At 50.9% G+C, this 14,281-nt stretch overlaps 3 protein-coding genes across 6 annotated transcripts; 2 read left to right on the top strand and 1 right to left on the bottom strand.

Annotated features, from left to right (window-relative positions):
* The first annotated feature begins 388 nt into the window (after positions 1-388).
* si:dkey-16l2.16 (ras-related protein Rab-35) lies at positions 389-4,748 on the top strand. The gene is made up of 7 exons (XM_068337613.1): positions 389-701; positions 2,115-2,728; positions 2,968-3,018; positions 3,238-3,361; positions 3,445-3,569; positions 3,711-3,835; positions 3,926-4,748. The coding sequence occupies exons 2-7, from the start codon at positions 2,674-2,676 to the stop codon at positions 4,070-4,072; spliced, it is 627 nt and encodes a 208-aa protein (XP_068193714.1). The 5' UTR covers positions 389-701; positions 2,115-2,673; the 3' UTR covers positions 4,073-4,748.
* A 79-nt stretch (positions 4,749-4,827) lies between these two features.
* anapc2 (anaphase promoting complex subunit 2) lies at positions 4,828-9,302 on the bottom strand. Of its 2 annotated transcripts, none has more exons than XM_068337555.1 (14): positions 8,593-9,302; positions 8,073-8,322; positions 7,656-7,977; positions 7,437-7,569; positions 7,184-7,364; positions 6,896-7,015; positions 6,695-6,812; positions 6,443-6,621; positions 6,227-6,368; positions 5,956-6,031; positions 5,670-5,873; positions 5,452-5,584; positions 5,124-5,365; positions 4,828-5,045 (listed from the first exon to the last, which is right to left on the bottom strand). In XM_068337555.1, exons 1-14 carry the CDS (start codon positions 8,596-8,598, stop codon positions 4,836-4,838), a joined length of 2,316 nt encoding a protein of 771 aa, XP_068193656.1. In that variant the 5' UTR covers positions 8,599-9,302; the 3' UTR covers positions 4,828-4,835. The 2 variants fall into 2 exon arrangements, with proteins under 2 accessions (XP_068193656.1, XP_068193655.1); XM_068337554.1 differs by having other exon boundaries at positions 8,726-9,301.
* A 1,143-nt stretch (positions 9,303-10,445) lies between these two features.
* Positions 10,446-13,911, top strand: rnf25 (ring finger protein 25). Of its 3 annotated transcripts, none has more exons than XM_068337566.1 (10): positions 10,446-10,490; positions 10,728-10,799; positions 11,468-11,564; positions 11,646-11,713; positions 11,801-11,870; positions 12,081-12,152; positions 12,226-12,372; positions 12,441-12,530; positions 12,613-12,750; positions 13,260-13,911. In XM_068337566.1, exons 1-10 carry the CDS (start codon positions 10,474-10,476, stop codon positions 13,899-13,901), a joined length of 1,413 nt encoding a protein of 470 aa, XP_068193667.1. In that variant the 5' UTR covers positions 10,446-10,473; the 3' UTR covers positions 13,902-13,911. The 3 variants fall into 3 exon arrangements, with proteins under 3 accessions (XP_068193667.1, XP_068193666.1, XP_068193665.1); XM_068337565.1 differs by having other exon boundaries at positions 11,413-11,564; XM_068337564.1 differs by lacking the exons at positions 10,446-10,490; positions 10,728-10,799 and having other exon boundaries at positions 11,131-11,564.
* The last annotated feature ends 370 nt before the right edge of the window (positions 13,912-14,281 follow it).

The raw sequence follows: 14,281 nt of genomic DNA, 5'->3' as shown, positions 1-14,281 counted from the left end.
CAGTGAGATCCATCATGACTGACTCGGTATAGATAATTGTTTTAGGATTACAGGTTAAACTGTACATTAGTCCTCAATAACTAGCTGCTGACTGGACACTGATGGTGACATCCTCCTCGGGGTGTCTTGATGCTTTCGTTTCTCATAAATTCATACTTTGCGGTTCCACATACTTCTGGAACACTGAATAGTTAGAAAGTTGTAGTTTTTGAGGAAATTACCAAACAGACTTATCAGAAAAATTTTGGCACTTCCTCATTTTTTTCCTGAGAAGACTGAGCTGTCCTGGACAGGAAGTGCTGTGTGCGTGATGTCACCTGCAGGAGGCGTGGTTACTCTACCCGCAACAAAAACATCCAGACACGCCCCGAGCTCGGATAATTTTTTTTAAAAAATTGGTTTGTTTTCGTTCGCATTCTAGCTTTTTATAACCTCGTATGAAACAATCCAGGATAAACGTCTAAATCTAGCGGGAGGTCCTGACGTCACACAGCGTTCGATGGTTCTGGTTTGTCCGACATCCCTTGAAAGCATCGTGAGATGCTGAGAGTGGGTGATCAGTCAGGTGTGGTCGGCCAGCGGGGAGACGTTCCGACCGGGGCGGAGGTCCAGGGGAGCGCACCGGGACACAAACACCGTCTACCGCACGTGGATCCGTTAGCGTGACCGACCGACCGGCTGCGTTCACCGAATCCACCCGGGTGAGTTCTTTTTCTTTCCGTGAAAATGTCTGCTTCAAAGTTTCTCCAGGGAGTGGGAAGTTTTTTTTCTTTTCTTCTGCGGTTGGTTTCGAAACTCGTCCGGGCCGGGATGAGGCCCGGAGACCGCGTCTCGGTTCTGAACGTACACATCTTACCGGAACACGGATTCGAGCTTTGTTAGCCGTTACGATCCGTTTACTGACTCGTTTAAAGTCGTTTGTGCGGAATTTCCCGTTTCAATCGCCGCTCATGTCGTAAAACCAACGACGACTGTCAGAAACACGTAGAAATGACTGCAGATAAAGGTCCAAACATGCTGAATCCATGTTTTAAATTTAGAACATTTTTGTTTATGTTGACTCAAATACGTTAAAAAACAAACAAACAAAACCCCAAAGTATTCTTTAAAGTTGGCTTTCAGATTTTCGGGGAAGTTTGTCGGAGCTTCCTCTTTGGACATTGAACGTCTCAGTTTCACTGGAGCCTCCGGGGTTTAACGACTCGACCCTCACCGGACCGCCGGTTCTGGACGGTCCGGATTATGGCTACTAGCGTCCGTTCGGCGTCGAGCTCCGATGGAATCGGTGTTCGGTTATCAAGCTAACCGGTAGCTACCGAAAGATGCCGTGTCACGTCCTCGAGGACATGACACGAACTGTGTTCAAAAAACGTTGTCAATAAGATGCGCCGGTTTAAAGCTTATTCTCTTATGTCATAATGTAGATATTATGTTTTAACTCGACTGTAGGTACTAAATTAAATTACGTCTTGTTGAAAAATACAATAAAGGTCTGGATTAAATTTTTATTTAACAATCGGGTGGACATGCCGCATATGTCTTCCATTAAAAACTCAAATCTGACTCAAAACTAATATTTTTTTTACACAAATACACGCATTTTTATGGCTCAACCGAAGCCGAATTGAAGAATGATGAAAGGAAGACTGAATAAAATTCAGAATAGTGTTTTTAAACTGTGTTCTACCTTTGTTTGAACACAAAGAAATAATAAATTGCTAATTTTCCAAGCGGTGTTTCGTGTTCTCGTCTTAAGCAGCTCAGACTCGTTTCCGGTCACGTGATGTCACTTCCTGTTTTCATGGCAAGTTATGTTAGCGCCGCTATTTTAATACTTTATTAATCCCACAGGAAATTGTGATTAAAAATTGTTACTATGATTTTTATGTTATTATTAATTACGTTACTATAAATTATGTTTTTAAATGATTTGTTATTCATCCGCGCCGGCAGAAAAAGTTAATTTCGTTGTTGCTAACAGCTAACAGGCTAACAGTGACTGAAGGGTGGATGGAGCTCCTGGATGTGACTCAGCTGCTGTTGTGTGGAAACCAGAAGTAGTTCCAGTTCTTGTGAGTTTTACCTCGAATCTCTTGTTCTCCTTCTTTCTTTAGCGCCATTTAAAGCTGTTCTGAAGAAGCCAGTCCTCTTCATGTCAGGATAAAGGGAGACTTTGCTCCGCTGCCAGCCAGAGGAACTAAAGGGAAATAAAAGAATCTACTTGAAGGAGCGTGAACTGCAGCTGCTAAAGGGATGGAGTTGATGAGGGAGCTGTGGACGAGCTCAGGGCAATAACTGGATTTATGATTGGCCTCCAGCTAAACCTGCCATTCGTCTGTCATAGCGACAACCATCAGAGGTCAAGTCCCGCCCCCAGGCAGCCTTATATGTGCGTGGGGGCGTGTCCACGCTGCGCCAACAGAGCTGTGAATTTAAGCAATTGATGAATGTGAAATATTTGGAGTCATCTAGAACTGGAACCCCCCCCCCCCCCAACACCTGCAGGAGTCACACTGGAACCACACTGTCGCCTGACGGGCATGAGTCATAAAAGAAGCGCTCCTTGAAGTCGTTCCCTCCCGGCTGAAGCCACAGGGAGGAAAACCATGTGAACATTGGAACCTCCTACTCTCAAACTGACTTCACCTGGAAATTCAGGAAGACGCCATCCAGATGGCGGGAAAGGACTACAATCATCTCTTCAAGCTGCTGATCATCGGAGATTCCAGTTAGTGCATTTTGTTTGATTCTTTAGGTGACGTCAGAGCAGCTTCGTTTTGTCACCTTCTTATCTCACAGGAGGTTTATTTATCTCCAGCACCGGTTAAGCTCTGGTTTTAGGTTTGAATCCTGCTCATCACATGTTCCTGGTGACGAAACGGGAAGCTGGGCGGCTGCTGATTGGTCACATTGACTTTAAGGGGCAGCCTCTTGCTAATCCTGCTCTCTGATTGGTTTCTCTCCTAGATGTGGGGAAAAGCAGCCTTCTGCTCCGCTTTGCTGACAACTCCTTCTCCGGTGAGTCACATGACAGGAAGTGGCTCCACAGTTAAGAGCTGATACGGGTGAAGCATGAAAGCAGGCCAAACCAGATGAAACTTGTTCTAACTGATGTGGAAATATTCTGAACCAGTTCAAGTCGTGATCGTCAGGCTGGAGAATAGACAGATTTGCAAGCAGCTCCGATCCGATGTGTTCAGGCACGCGGTTGGATAACGTGTTTCCTGTCTCCTGCAGGAAGTTACATCACCACCATCGGCGTCGACTTCAAGATCCGTACGGTGGACATCGACGGCGAGCGGGTGAAGCTGCAGATCTGGGACACGGCGGGGCAGGAGAGGTTCAGGACCATCACATCCACGTAATCCACGTCCACACATCTGTAACGCTCAGGTCCGGGTCCGCCCCCCAGCTGACGCCCCTGTGCTCCCCCCCCTTCCCCAGGTACTACAGGAACACCCACGGCGTCATCATCGTCTACGACGTCACCAACCCGGAGTCGTTCGTCAACGTCAAGCGGTGGCTGAATGAGATCTCGCAGAACTGCGACAACGTCTGTAAGATCCTGGGTGAGTCGGCTGGTTTCCCCAGAGCCTTAAGGAATCATGGGTATTCAGTCTGATCTTGTTAGGGTGGGCGGAAGTAGGGGATGAGTCGCCGTTAGCGACCAGATGTTAGGATGACTGAAAGTAAATTTCCTTTTCACTCAGTGGGAAACAAAAACGACGATCCTGCCAGGAAGAAGGTGGATACCCAGGATGCAATGCGTTTTGGGGAGTCGATGGGGGTCCGTCTGTTCGAGACAAGTGCCAAGGAGAACGTGAACGTTGAAGAGGTAACGTACAATAATGATAAATACTATCGGGCGTTCAGGAGCATCTGCTGGAGATGATTCAGGAACTTCCTGTTTGCTGTGGCTCCTCAGATGTTCATGGCGTTCACCCACATGGTCCTCCGGGCCAAGAAGCAGAGCCAGAACCGAGCGGAGAGGGAACGCGAGCGGAACGACACCGTCAACATCAACGCCCAGAGGGACCGGGACCGCCGGAAGAGGGCGAAGAAGTGCTGCTGAGGCGGAAAAGACCAGGAGTCGAACTCTCGCCTCCAAACCAGCTCCCAGCTCGCTTTAACTGCACAGGACTCGGGTCGCAGCCCGGACGCGACTTAACGGATCCGCCCACTGGTTTTTAATTAATCTCACTCACCATGAACTACTGTGAAAACGTCAGGCGAGGAAAATAAACCTTCATCTGAAACCAGAACCAGCTCGTTGGTTCTGATCCAGTCTGAGACGCCAGTTTAACCGTTTCTATTTGTTTTTTTTCCAGCTTCCTCACTCGACATGTTTTCATCCCAGGTTTTATTTGAAAGTGAAACTGGCTTCTCTTCCAGTAACAACGTCTGATTGGCCGCCGCCGTTTTGCTGCTTTTCTGAAGCATTTTTTTGCAGCAGCCATGCCTTCATGTGTGATCACCAGAGACAACAAACCCGCCTGAAGCGTGGCGGTGAAACACGGCTCCGCTCCGTTAACCCTTAGCGAACACTGTAACGCGTCGCCGTCCTCTGCTTGTTAACACGGTGAAGTTTGACCACTGAAAGGGAAACCGCTCCTGAACGGCCGTTTGTCTCGCTCCGGTTCAAACGAGGCCAGTAACCGACAGTAACAGCCCAGAATGTTCAGCCGTGTTTTTATTCGTGTCGTACGTGTTTCTTCCTGTGTCCAAATCCAAATAAAGCAATAAATGAAGTCCTCTGGAGACGGCGTCTGATTACAGGCAGAGTTCTCTAACCGCTCCTCCGCGTTCCTAAATTCCCACGGCGTCCGAATGCCTCGTCAGTTGGACTTGGGGAGCCTGTAGACGCCTGCGGACACCATCAGCTGATGCTCCCTCACCTTCCTCTGCAGGAAGGCCTCCAGCTCGTTGACGTCCATCTCCGTGACGACGGGTCCCGTGGCGACGAACATCCGCAGCATGGAGTGGATGCGTTCCAGCGTCATGCTGTCCAGGTTGGTCAGCATGGCCTGGATGTAGGCCCAGAAGAGCTGCGGGGGGGGGGGGATGCGTATTAACGCGTGTTCTGATGGGTGTGTGTGCGTGTGCGTGTGTGTGAGAGGCACCACCTGCAGCTTCTCCTCCCTCTGCTCTGATTGGGTGGTGGTGTTGGAGTCTCTCTCCTCGTCGCTGTCGATCAGCATCACCCCCCGCTCCATCTTCTCCTTGGAGGAGCCCGTCTCCACCACGTAGTAACGCCCCCCCGCCTCCTCCCTCAGCACGCCGTGCTGCTGCCACAGCGCCAGCTTCCTGTGCACCAGCTCCTTGGCGGCGCCCAGCTTGGCGCTCAGCTCCTCCAGAGTCCAGGAGTCTGAAACGACAGGCCACCCCCCAAGTCTTCGTCACGTCAAACCGAAGCTGCGCCCGATGCCGATCGATCAAACTCATCGTCGATACCTTTTTCCTGGAAGTGCAGGATGATGGCAGCGTGGATCGGGGACACGGTCAGGTTGCTGAGGGTGCGGTCCTCCAGCTCCACGTCCAGCGTGACGGAGCCCAGGTGGGGCTTCCAGCTCAGCGTCCTCATGGCCTGAAACACACCGCCTGCCGTTAGCGTCTCCTCAGACACACAGGATTCTCCGCTGTCGTGCGGTCCCTAAATGCACCGGCTCCACCTTGAGCTTCTCGTAGCGGTGGGTGTAGGCCTCCATGGCCTGGCACACCAGCGGGGGGAGCTCCAGCTTCTCCTCCTTTAGGGAGGGCCAGAACTCTGAGGACAGGATGATGGAGGACAGTGCCAGAGGGGGCTGCTCCTCCTCACTCAGCCGCGACTCCTCCTCACGGATGTTACTGTTGATCCTGCGGGAGTCCGCCATGTCCTGGAGAGGAGGAGGAAGAGGAGGTGATCCACTCCACATTTACATTGAATTAACGATGAAGAACAAACCTGGAGCTGCTCACCTTCAGCATCACCTCGCAGTAATGCATGTGAGATTCTCCAAACCGCAGCTTCAGCAGCTCCACGTTCCGGATCTCCCTGCAAAAAACAACAACTGGATGTTTGTTTTGTGTCCTGAACGCCTCACTGGTCAGCTCGGACTGGGAGAGTCCAATGTTAGCAACAGAGGAGGGGGCGACGACAGAAACATTCGTTCAGGGAACTGAAACGAGCATTTTGTTTCATGATTGGGTTGTAAGTGGGCGTGGCCTCGTAGGCGGGGCCTCTCCCTACCTGGCCGTGTTGTAGTTGAGCTGGTGCAGCAGCCTGTCGGCCAACACGGCGCGGTACTCGTCGATGAAGATGTCCTTGCTGCCGTAGATGCTGACCAGCAGGCTGATGATGTCACACGAGCGCCGCTTCGATCCTGTCTTGTCTGAACACACACACTCCAATCAGACCGCAGAGCCGAGACGCCAGTGTGATGTCACTGACGGTGCGTTCACTGACCCGGGAGGGCGTCGGTCGGGTCCGGCGTCCAGTCCTCCGGGTCGTTGCCTTCTTCGTCGCTGTCCTGCATCTCCAGGGTCACGGGGTCGCCTCTGGACAGCTCTGACGCCAAGTCTGTGCATCCTTCGGCGTCTCCGGTCAGACCTGCGACGATCTGCCTCACCGTATCCTCCCGAGTCCTTGAACGCACCGCAGAAGGTTGAACACAACCGATGCGAGGACAGAGCAGCGGCGTCTGTTCGAGATACCCACCTCAGGTATTTGCGGATGGGCTGGCAGGCGACCTGCAGGACGACCATGGAGGGGTCCAGCTCTCTGAGGGCCTTGATGGCGGAGATGTAGACGGTGAGGATGTCGGACGTGTGGACGCCTGAGGAGCGATGGGTCGACAGAGGACGGGTCAGAACGGCGTGGACGCGTGTCGACGCTCAACAGACGGGAAACGAGCCTGACCTGGGTGCAGCAGACGGCTCTCAAACGCCGATTTGAGCGACGTGAGGAGCTGCTGCCTCTGGTTGGTTCTGTCCAGACAGAACTTGAGGTCTTCGATCGCTGCTTTGGATTCTGGGAAATCTGAAATGCGCCGAGAAGAAACATTGGTGTAAAATCTAAAGATGAAAACCCAACATGTTCCTCAGAATCACTTTAGGGTGTGTTTAGCTTAGCTTAGCAGGAAGCAAAGAGGAAACGCTTGTCAGGAGGTAGACGAGCGCCGGACGCGGCGCCGCCGCTCGCTCTCACCTCTGATGATGCTGAAGAGCTCCTCGATCCTCATGTTGACGTAGATCCTGCAGAAGAACTGGTGCATGTGGCACCGCCACTGCTTCAGGACCGTGTTGCCAGTCGGAGCGCCGGGAACGCCGTCTCCGTCCGCCTCGCTCGCGAACACTTTGCTGAGCCAACCGAGCACCAGCTCCAGCCACTGCCCACACAGAACGTCTCACATGAAGGCAGAACCGACGGAGTCGAATCCAAAGCCTCTGGGATGTTTTACCTCCTGGAACTCCAGCAGGAAGGAGCGCTCGTACTCGCCCCGACAGTGCTGCTCCATGCGCTGCTCGATGAGGCGGTGCAGGATGGAGGTGACGGCCTCGGAGCTGACCCACTCCAGCAGCTGCAGCTTGGAGCTGAAACACATCAAGAACAGCCTGAGAGGAGGACTGGAGGCTGAGGCGCCCCTCGGGGAGGGGGCCAGCCCGGCGGCGTCACTCACAGGGTGTGGCTGAGCTCCCTCAGCTGCTCCAGAGCATCCTGACACCAGCACTGCTGGGTCGGGACCCCACAGCCCGGGCAGACCCCGCCCTCTGGGCCCCCTGGAGCCTCGGCCCCGTCCTCTGCTTCCCCCTGCTGGTGCATGTAGACGGAGAAGGTCCTGCTGTAGAACTCCAGAACTCGCTCCTGGAGAACTGGAGACGGGGAGAAGAGGAGGAGGGCCCTTATGATGGTGAAGGCCCGCTCCTGGAGGCCCCTGGGCTGTGGACCACACAGGCTCTCGTGGCCCTTGTCGTGCCATGTGCCCAGCCTCTCTAAACCACCTAAGAGAAGGAGGAGGTGTTAGAATAGTGCTGCTGGTGTAAAGAATAATATAATAATAATACCGTCGCTCAGCGGTAATCTGCGCTGAACCCACCCAGGAAAGGGTCCAGCCGGTCCAACAGAGTCCTGAAGGCAGTGAGGAGAACCCAGGCCCTGCACCTCTCCTCCAGATCGTTCTCGGGCTGCTTGAGTCCAGACCAGAACTCAGGAACCACAGAGGAGGAGAGACGTATCTGTAAGGTCTCCAGCAGCCAGCCCCCCAGGAGCCGACCCAGACCCTGACTGCAGAGGAGGGCCAGCGAGTCGGAGAGGGTCTGCTCCGGCACCCGGCTGCAGGGGGACACCTGAAAAACCGAAGCAGATGACAGGCTCAGCCCCAGAGCTGTAGGGGTTCACCCTCCCTCCTGCGAACATCCAGCGGATCCAGAGGCCCCAGAAGGTCCAGTCTGGACCCGGTTTAAGGTGTGGGGCGGAGGTTAGGCCTCTGGATGTAGATCCCTTTAGTCCACAGCCAGCAGGAGGAACGTGACTGAAGTTTGTACTATTAAACTACAAGAAGACTTAATAACGTGTGCCAAACTCATCAGCAGATCAGGGACAACTAGTGAACAAACCTCCATCTCATCACATCCGGTGTGAAACTCCACAACAAACTAAACCTGAAGTCACTTCGAACCGGAACCGAGATCCGCTCCCCCCGTCCGAACCTCGTTCAGCTGGACGAACCCGAGGCCAACGGAGACTCACCAGAGCCGCGGTGACCGCCTCCCAGGCTTCGGCCACCTCCAGCCCCGCCGCTGCTCCCGAAGCCTCCGCGGACTCCGACTCCATCACGACCTCCTCCGCTTCCATGGACTGTCTCACCAACGAGGAGCTAGCTGCTAAACATTAAACTTAGTAGTTCTGTCGCGTTATAACGTCACATACTTACATGTATAAGTGCGCGTTGTGACTTAAACATGTTTTATTAATATATAAAGGTAGTGGCTGTTCATATTGGTGAAGTTTTTCTGTTGTGGATTTGAGTTCATTTGAACGGACACTCGCTCCCGTATCGCGGGTTTTCGTCTTCCGCTTCTTCTTCTTCGTGGGTGGCTTTCTTCTTCTTCTTCTTTCGAGGAAATGGATTATAGGTCTGTAAATGCTGCCCTCTACAGCCAGCAGCACGTAAAGGCAGTTCGATTCTCATCAAATAATAAAGATTAATTCACCCACAAATTCATTAGTACCGAATTCAATTTATAATATAAATAGTAGCAATGATATTTCAAATACTGAATTATGTTCATAATATTTACTCATCATTAGTAAACAAACATAATAACTGTGTTAATTAGTACAAATCCTGACAAAATAAATAACAGTAAAGTTACTGTTTTAGTCCACTGGGAACCGTGTGTACTCACAATTCTTAAGTGTCATCTATGGTACCCGAACGAAATAATATGAAATTAAAAAAACAAGCATGGTGACATCAGTAATTTGTATGTGCCAACAGTATTCTTAATAAAATATGCATTAATAATTAATAAATGCCATACCCGTTCATGCTTTCTCTACTTTTATATCCTTACTTCACAGTTAAGCTTTACCACTGGAAAAATTGGTTTTGTATAAAACGGCTGTCCCTCTAGCATTTTACCTGTAGTATTCTACTGTTCTCCAGTGGACAATATGTGAAACTGCAATTAAATTTTAAAAAGGCAAAGATCAATTCATATCGCCAGTGAATAAATCCTTAGACAAGAAATGTTAGATATCTTAAATTCGTTGTCAGTGTCTATATTATGTCTGTAATTCTATCCTTGCGTATTTTTCAGTATGACTCAGTTTGTCCATGGTGATAATAAAGCACCTGACCTGACTTGACCTACTTGTATTAATAGGCAGAATTAATAATTTTCTCAATATCAATACGGTTATTTTAAACATATGAGCTAATCATAGCAATAAATAGTCCATTCGATAAAATGACCAAAGTAGACGTATTGAAGAGAACTTACTTTACTTGTATTTTGTTTAGTTTAATTGACCACTATATAAATGATCATATAAGCTAATTTATGTCATAATTAACAAGAAATCCCGTTTTCGTGATGTTTAGAGTTGCAGATGGGTAAAATTTCCCCACTGTGGGACAATAAAGGTCTGTTATTATTATTAAAAGGACCGCTAGGGGCAGCAAACACTAATGAATGTTCATAAATGTTCTCACGACTGTTATGATATAATCATATGAGAGGTCTTCCGTTATGGACTTTCAAAATAAATTAGCAAAGTAGTAGATTCACTATTTAACAACAAGAATGGAGACCTCACGCTGGTGATTCAGGGGAAAAGTGTCGTTTTAGTAGAGAAAAAAGTGATTTCTCGTGGTTTTCGTCGAGCTGCCGGTACATATGTTCTGATCTGTTCCCGCTGAAGATTTATTTTGAAAGGTGCGTTTATGACTTCCTTTTTCAGAAGCAGCTGCTAGCGGCTCTCACCGAAACATCATGGCTACGGAATCCGAGTGAGTTGTTTTCTGAACGCTCACATTACGTGACAGTTCTTCACAATGTCTGCACCCATTCAGTTCAGTCGAGGTCACGTTAAATGAAACGCAATACGTGTGTTTTAGCCGATTAGCAGGCCCGTGAGCTAACACGCTGGCGTTAGCTTATACAGCATCACAGCTGGACGTGCTAGCAAGTGTGTTAGCTGTATGCTAGCTGTGTAGCCTGTGTGTAACCCGTGTGTCTGTCCGCAGTGTGTTGTCTGAGATCGAGGTGCTGCAGTCGATCTATCTGGATGAGCTGCTGGTCAACAGGAGAGACGACGGGTGAGTGTTAGCATGTCGTTAGCATGTCGTTAGCTTTGAGTTGTGATGGTCAGGATCTGTCAGACCAACGGTTGGACCTTTAACAGAGGAGTGTGTGCCGGATCGTTTCTTCAGACCTCCTACCTGGACTAACTAGCTAACTAACTAACTAACTACACTTAATCATCTAGTTAAACTTTATTTCAACTCCAGTTTTGTTCTGCTTTTTTGTGTAAGTTCTGATAAAAATGTGCTTTGTAGTCCTCTACGAAGACTAATAATAATACTGTTATTACCTAATAGTATTTAGTTGTTATTATTATATATTACAGAGTAATGTTTAGGTTCAGACTAATATCAGTATTATCAACTTCTTTAATGGGTGTTTTATTTGTTCAGTTTGTCATCATAAAAACTACTACTAAACCATCTGGGGGGGTCTGGGGTTCAGAACAGCCTCCAAGTAAGAGTGATAGAGATAAACGGATGGATTCAGTGTTTTATTATCAGTTTTGTGACATCAATGACGATTCCTCACACTTTTCTGGGAACCAAAGTTGCGGTCAGGAGCGTCCCTCCAGCCTGTTCGTTTCTTGTACGCCTGATTTTTCATCAATGCAGTCATTTTTCCCAGTGAAGCGTAAGAAGATCCTTAGAGAGTCTTCATCCGCTGCTTGTCGTGTCCTCAGAGGCTGGGAGGTGAGCCTGGTCCTCTTCCCGTCCACAGCGGAGGACTCCGTCTCCCAGTTTGTCCGCCTCACCCTCACCATGACTCTGGATCAGCAGGTACGCTCGTCGTGACTCATGAGGCGTGGAACAGATCGAAGCTCCTGAACGCTGCTCACGTTCTGCGCGTCTGTGTTTCAGTATCCGTCGTCTTCTCCGACCATCTCCATCCACAACCCGCGAGGTCTCTCAGACGACAAGCTCCGCAGGTGAGCGGCCGTGAACCGATCGATCGATGGATCGCCGGGATGATCGGGTCAGTATCTCACCCTCACGTGCTTCCGTTGTCCTTCTAGCGTCCAGAAGTGTCTCCAGCTGGAGGCTCAGGCCTGTCTGGGGTCGCCGGTGCTGTATCAGCTCATCGAGGTCACTGGACTCTTCTTCTTTTGCACAAAACATTTCATAGCAGTGGTGATTGCAAGTAAAGCAATTGCTCACCTCTATGATGCGATGTCAAGTTTGTGAGTCCAGAGGATTGTCCTGAAGCTTCTCCACTCTTCCATCACGGAGATGAGTCGAGAATGAAGCGACACGTAAGTCGGAGTCCTGAAAGTTTCACCTGTTTTTTCCCCCCAGAAAGCCAAAGAGATCCTGACAGAGAGCAATATTCCTCATGGAAACTGCGTCATCTGCCTGTACGGCTTCCAGGTAGGCTGCTTCCTGTCAGTACGACGGTTCTGACTCTAACCCGACCACAAACCCCCGGTGCTTCCGCCTTCAGGAGGGCGAGGCCTTCACCAAGACGAGCTGCTACCACTACTTCCACTGCCACTGCCTCGGCCGCTACGTCAGCCACTCGGAGAGTGAGCTCCGCCAGAGGGAGAAGGAGCTGGAGGAGGACAAGACCCGAGATGGAGCAGCCCCCCAGGTGAGAGCTCCGCCCACAGCGATCGCCACGTCTTCTCTGTCAGCTGCTGACGCGGTGACTCCTCGCAGGAGCTGACGGTGGTGTGTCCGGTGTGCAGAGAGCCTCTGACGTACGACGTGGATCAGCTGCTGTCCTCGCCCGCCCCCCAGCTGCCGGAGGTAAAAACACATCCCAGCCATCTTGGATCTCCACGCTGGCCTCTGGTGGAGCTTCACATGTGAGCGTCTTTGTTTTTCCCAGCTGGACGGAGCAGCGATCGGTTCCAGTTTCCAACAGAAGTGGCTGGAACTGCAGAAGGTGTTGGAAAGGCAGCGGTCCAAAGGGGGGGTCATCGACCCGGACGAGGAATCCAATCGATTTCTCATCCACATCAACGAGGTGTGAGAGAGGCAGAAACCCGTGACGGATGCCTGAATTCGTCCTCTGATGTAAAGAGTTTGTAACAATAATAACACCATAAGGATGGGTCTGCTTTAGCTTTAGCTTTGTGGATAAGAGACTTTAGGAAAACGAACGTGACGCTGGAGACTAACATTACCCACACATAATAATGATACTGGACTGTTTTTATTGCTAAGGTTTGAACTTTGAGAGTCTGAACAAAAGAGAAAGGTGTGAAAATATTAACACTTGTCAGAGAAAGTGTAACGAAGTGTGTGGCAATGAGTTTACAGCCTCAAAACATCTAAATAATCGTATAAAGATAAACTGACGACGTCACAGATTATATTTAGAAGGTAACCCCTGCGTTAAACGAGGGGCTGCTGTAGAACAGACTCTCCATCTTTACGGAGGAGACGATCAATAACCTGATTTCCTGCTGGTTTTGTCCATTTTCGAGTCGTTTCTTCATCACCGGACTCATCCTCAGCCTTTGACTCCCTCAGACTCCACCGGAGGCTGAAAATGGAAATCTGGACGCCGACGTCTCCGTCGCTCCTCCGCCGCCCCCTCCTGGTCGTCTTGCTGATGGCACCGGCGTCGGAGCGGACCGCCTCGTTTCCGGACTTTCCCACTGCAGGGGGGGTCAGAACCAAAGGCACCAGAACCCCACCAGGGGGCAGAGGAGAGGTGGCCGGTCCAGACCCCAGCAGAGGAGAGCCGCCCCCGTCGTCGAGCACCTGGACAAACTGTCGCTGTCATCAGAACGCGCCGATGGACCGGTAAAGGTCAAAGGTCAGGGTCACCCCGGGCAGCAGGCAAAGACAGAGGCCAATCAGGGGAGGAGCGTTGACAGCGGGGGGCCGATGTGTCCTGGTCGACCCACGAAACAGGAAGCTCCGGAGCCCGAAGGTCCCGACGATGCCTCAGGTGGCCACGCCCACCACGAAAGGAGGCGGGGCTCCCACAGACCCCTCCTACACCACAGGGCCCCCGGCTCGGTGCACTGCCACTGGGACAGGAGGGCCTCGAGGAGCCGCGGGGGGCCCAATAACCTGTACAGTAGGGGAGGGGGTTCCCGCGGGAGCCACAGGGGCTTCCAGCAGGGCGTGCTGGAGAGGGAGGGGGGGCGGGGGGAGGTGCTATGACACAGGGCAACAGGAGGGCCAGTGAACAAGCTTACGTGTGCCTCCGTCGTCACTTTGTGTAGGTCAACGCCCCGGGTCGGACTAGACAGCCGCTGCCGTAACCCCCCCTCCTCGCCGTCATCCTGGCTCCTGATGCCCCCCGGCGTCTCGTCCGGACGGGTGTCGCTTTGTGTCGTGGTGCAATATGGAGTTATAACACTAATAAAATTGTCTGTATTTGATCACCGGGTTCATTTATTCTCACAGAATTATTCTTCCTGATGAAAAATCTGATGGGTTTCAGTAACCATGGAGACACTTCCTGTTTTTACAGGAATCTCCTGCATCTTGAATCAAAATGACCTCCTGCTCCTGTACTCGAGGAGTTCATCTACATCTGT

The sequence above is a fragment of the Antennarius striatus genome, chromosome 16 (genome assembly GCF_040054535.1).
Source record: "Antennarius striatus isolate MH-2024 chromosome 16, ASM4005453v1, whole genome shotgun sequence".
NCBI lineage: Eukaryota > Metazoa > Chordata > Actinopteri > Lophiiformes > Antennariidae > Antennarius > Antennarius striatus.
Note: the sequence above shows the minus strand (reverse complement) of the source record. Positions and strands in the feature narration are given on the sequence as shown.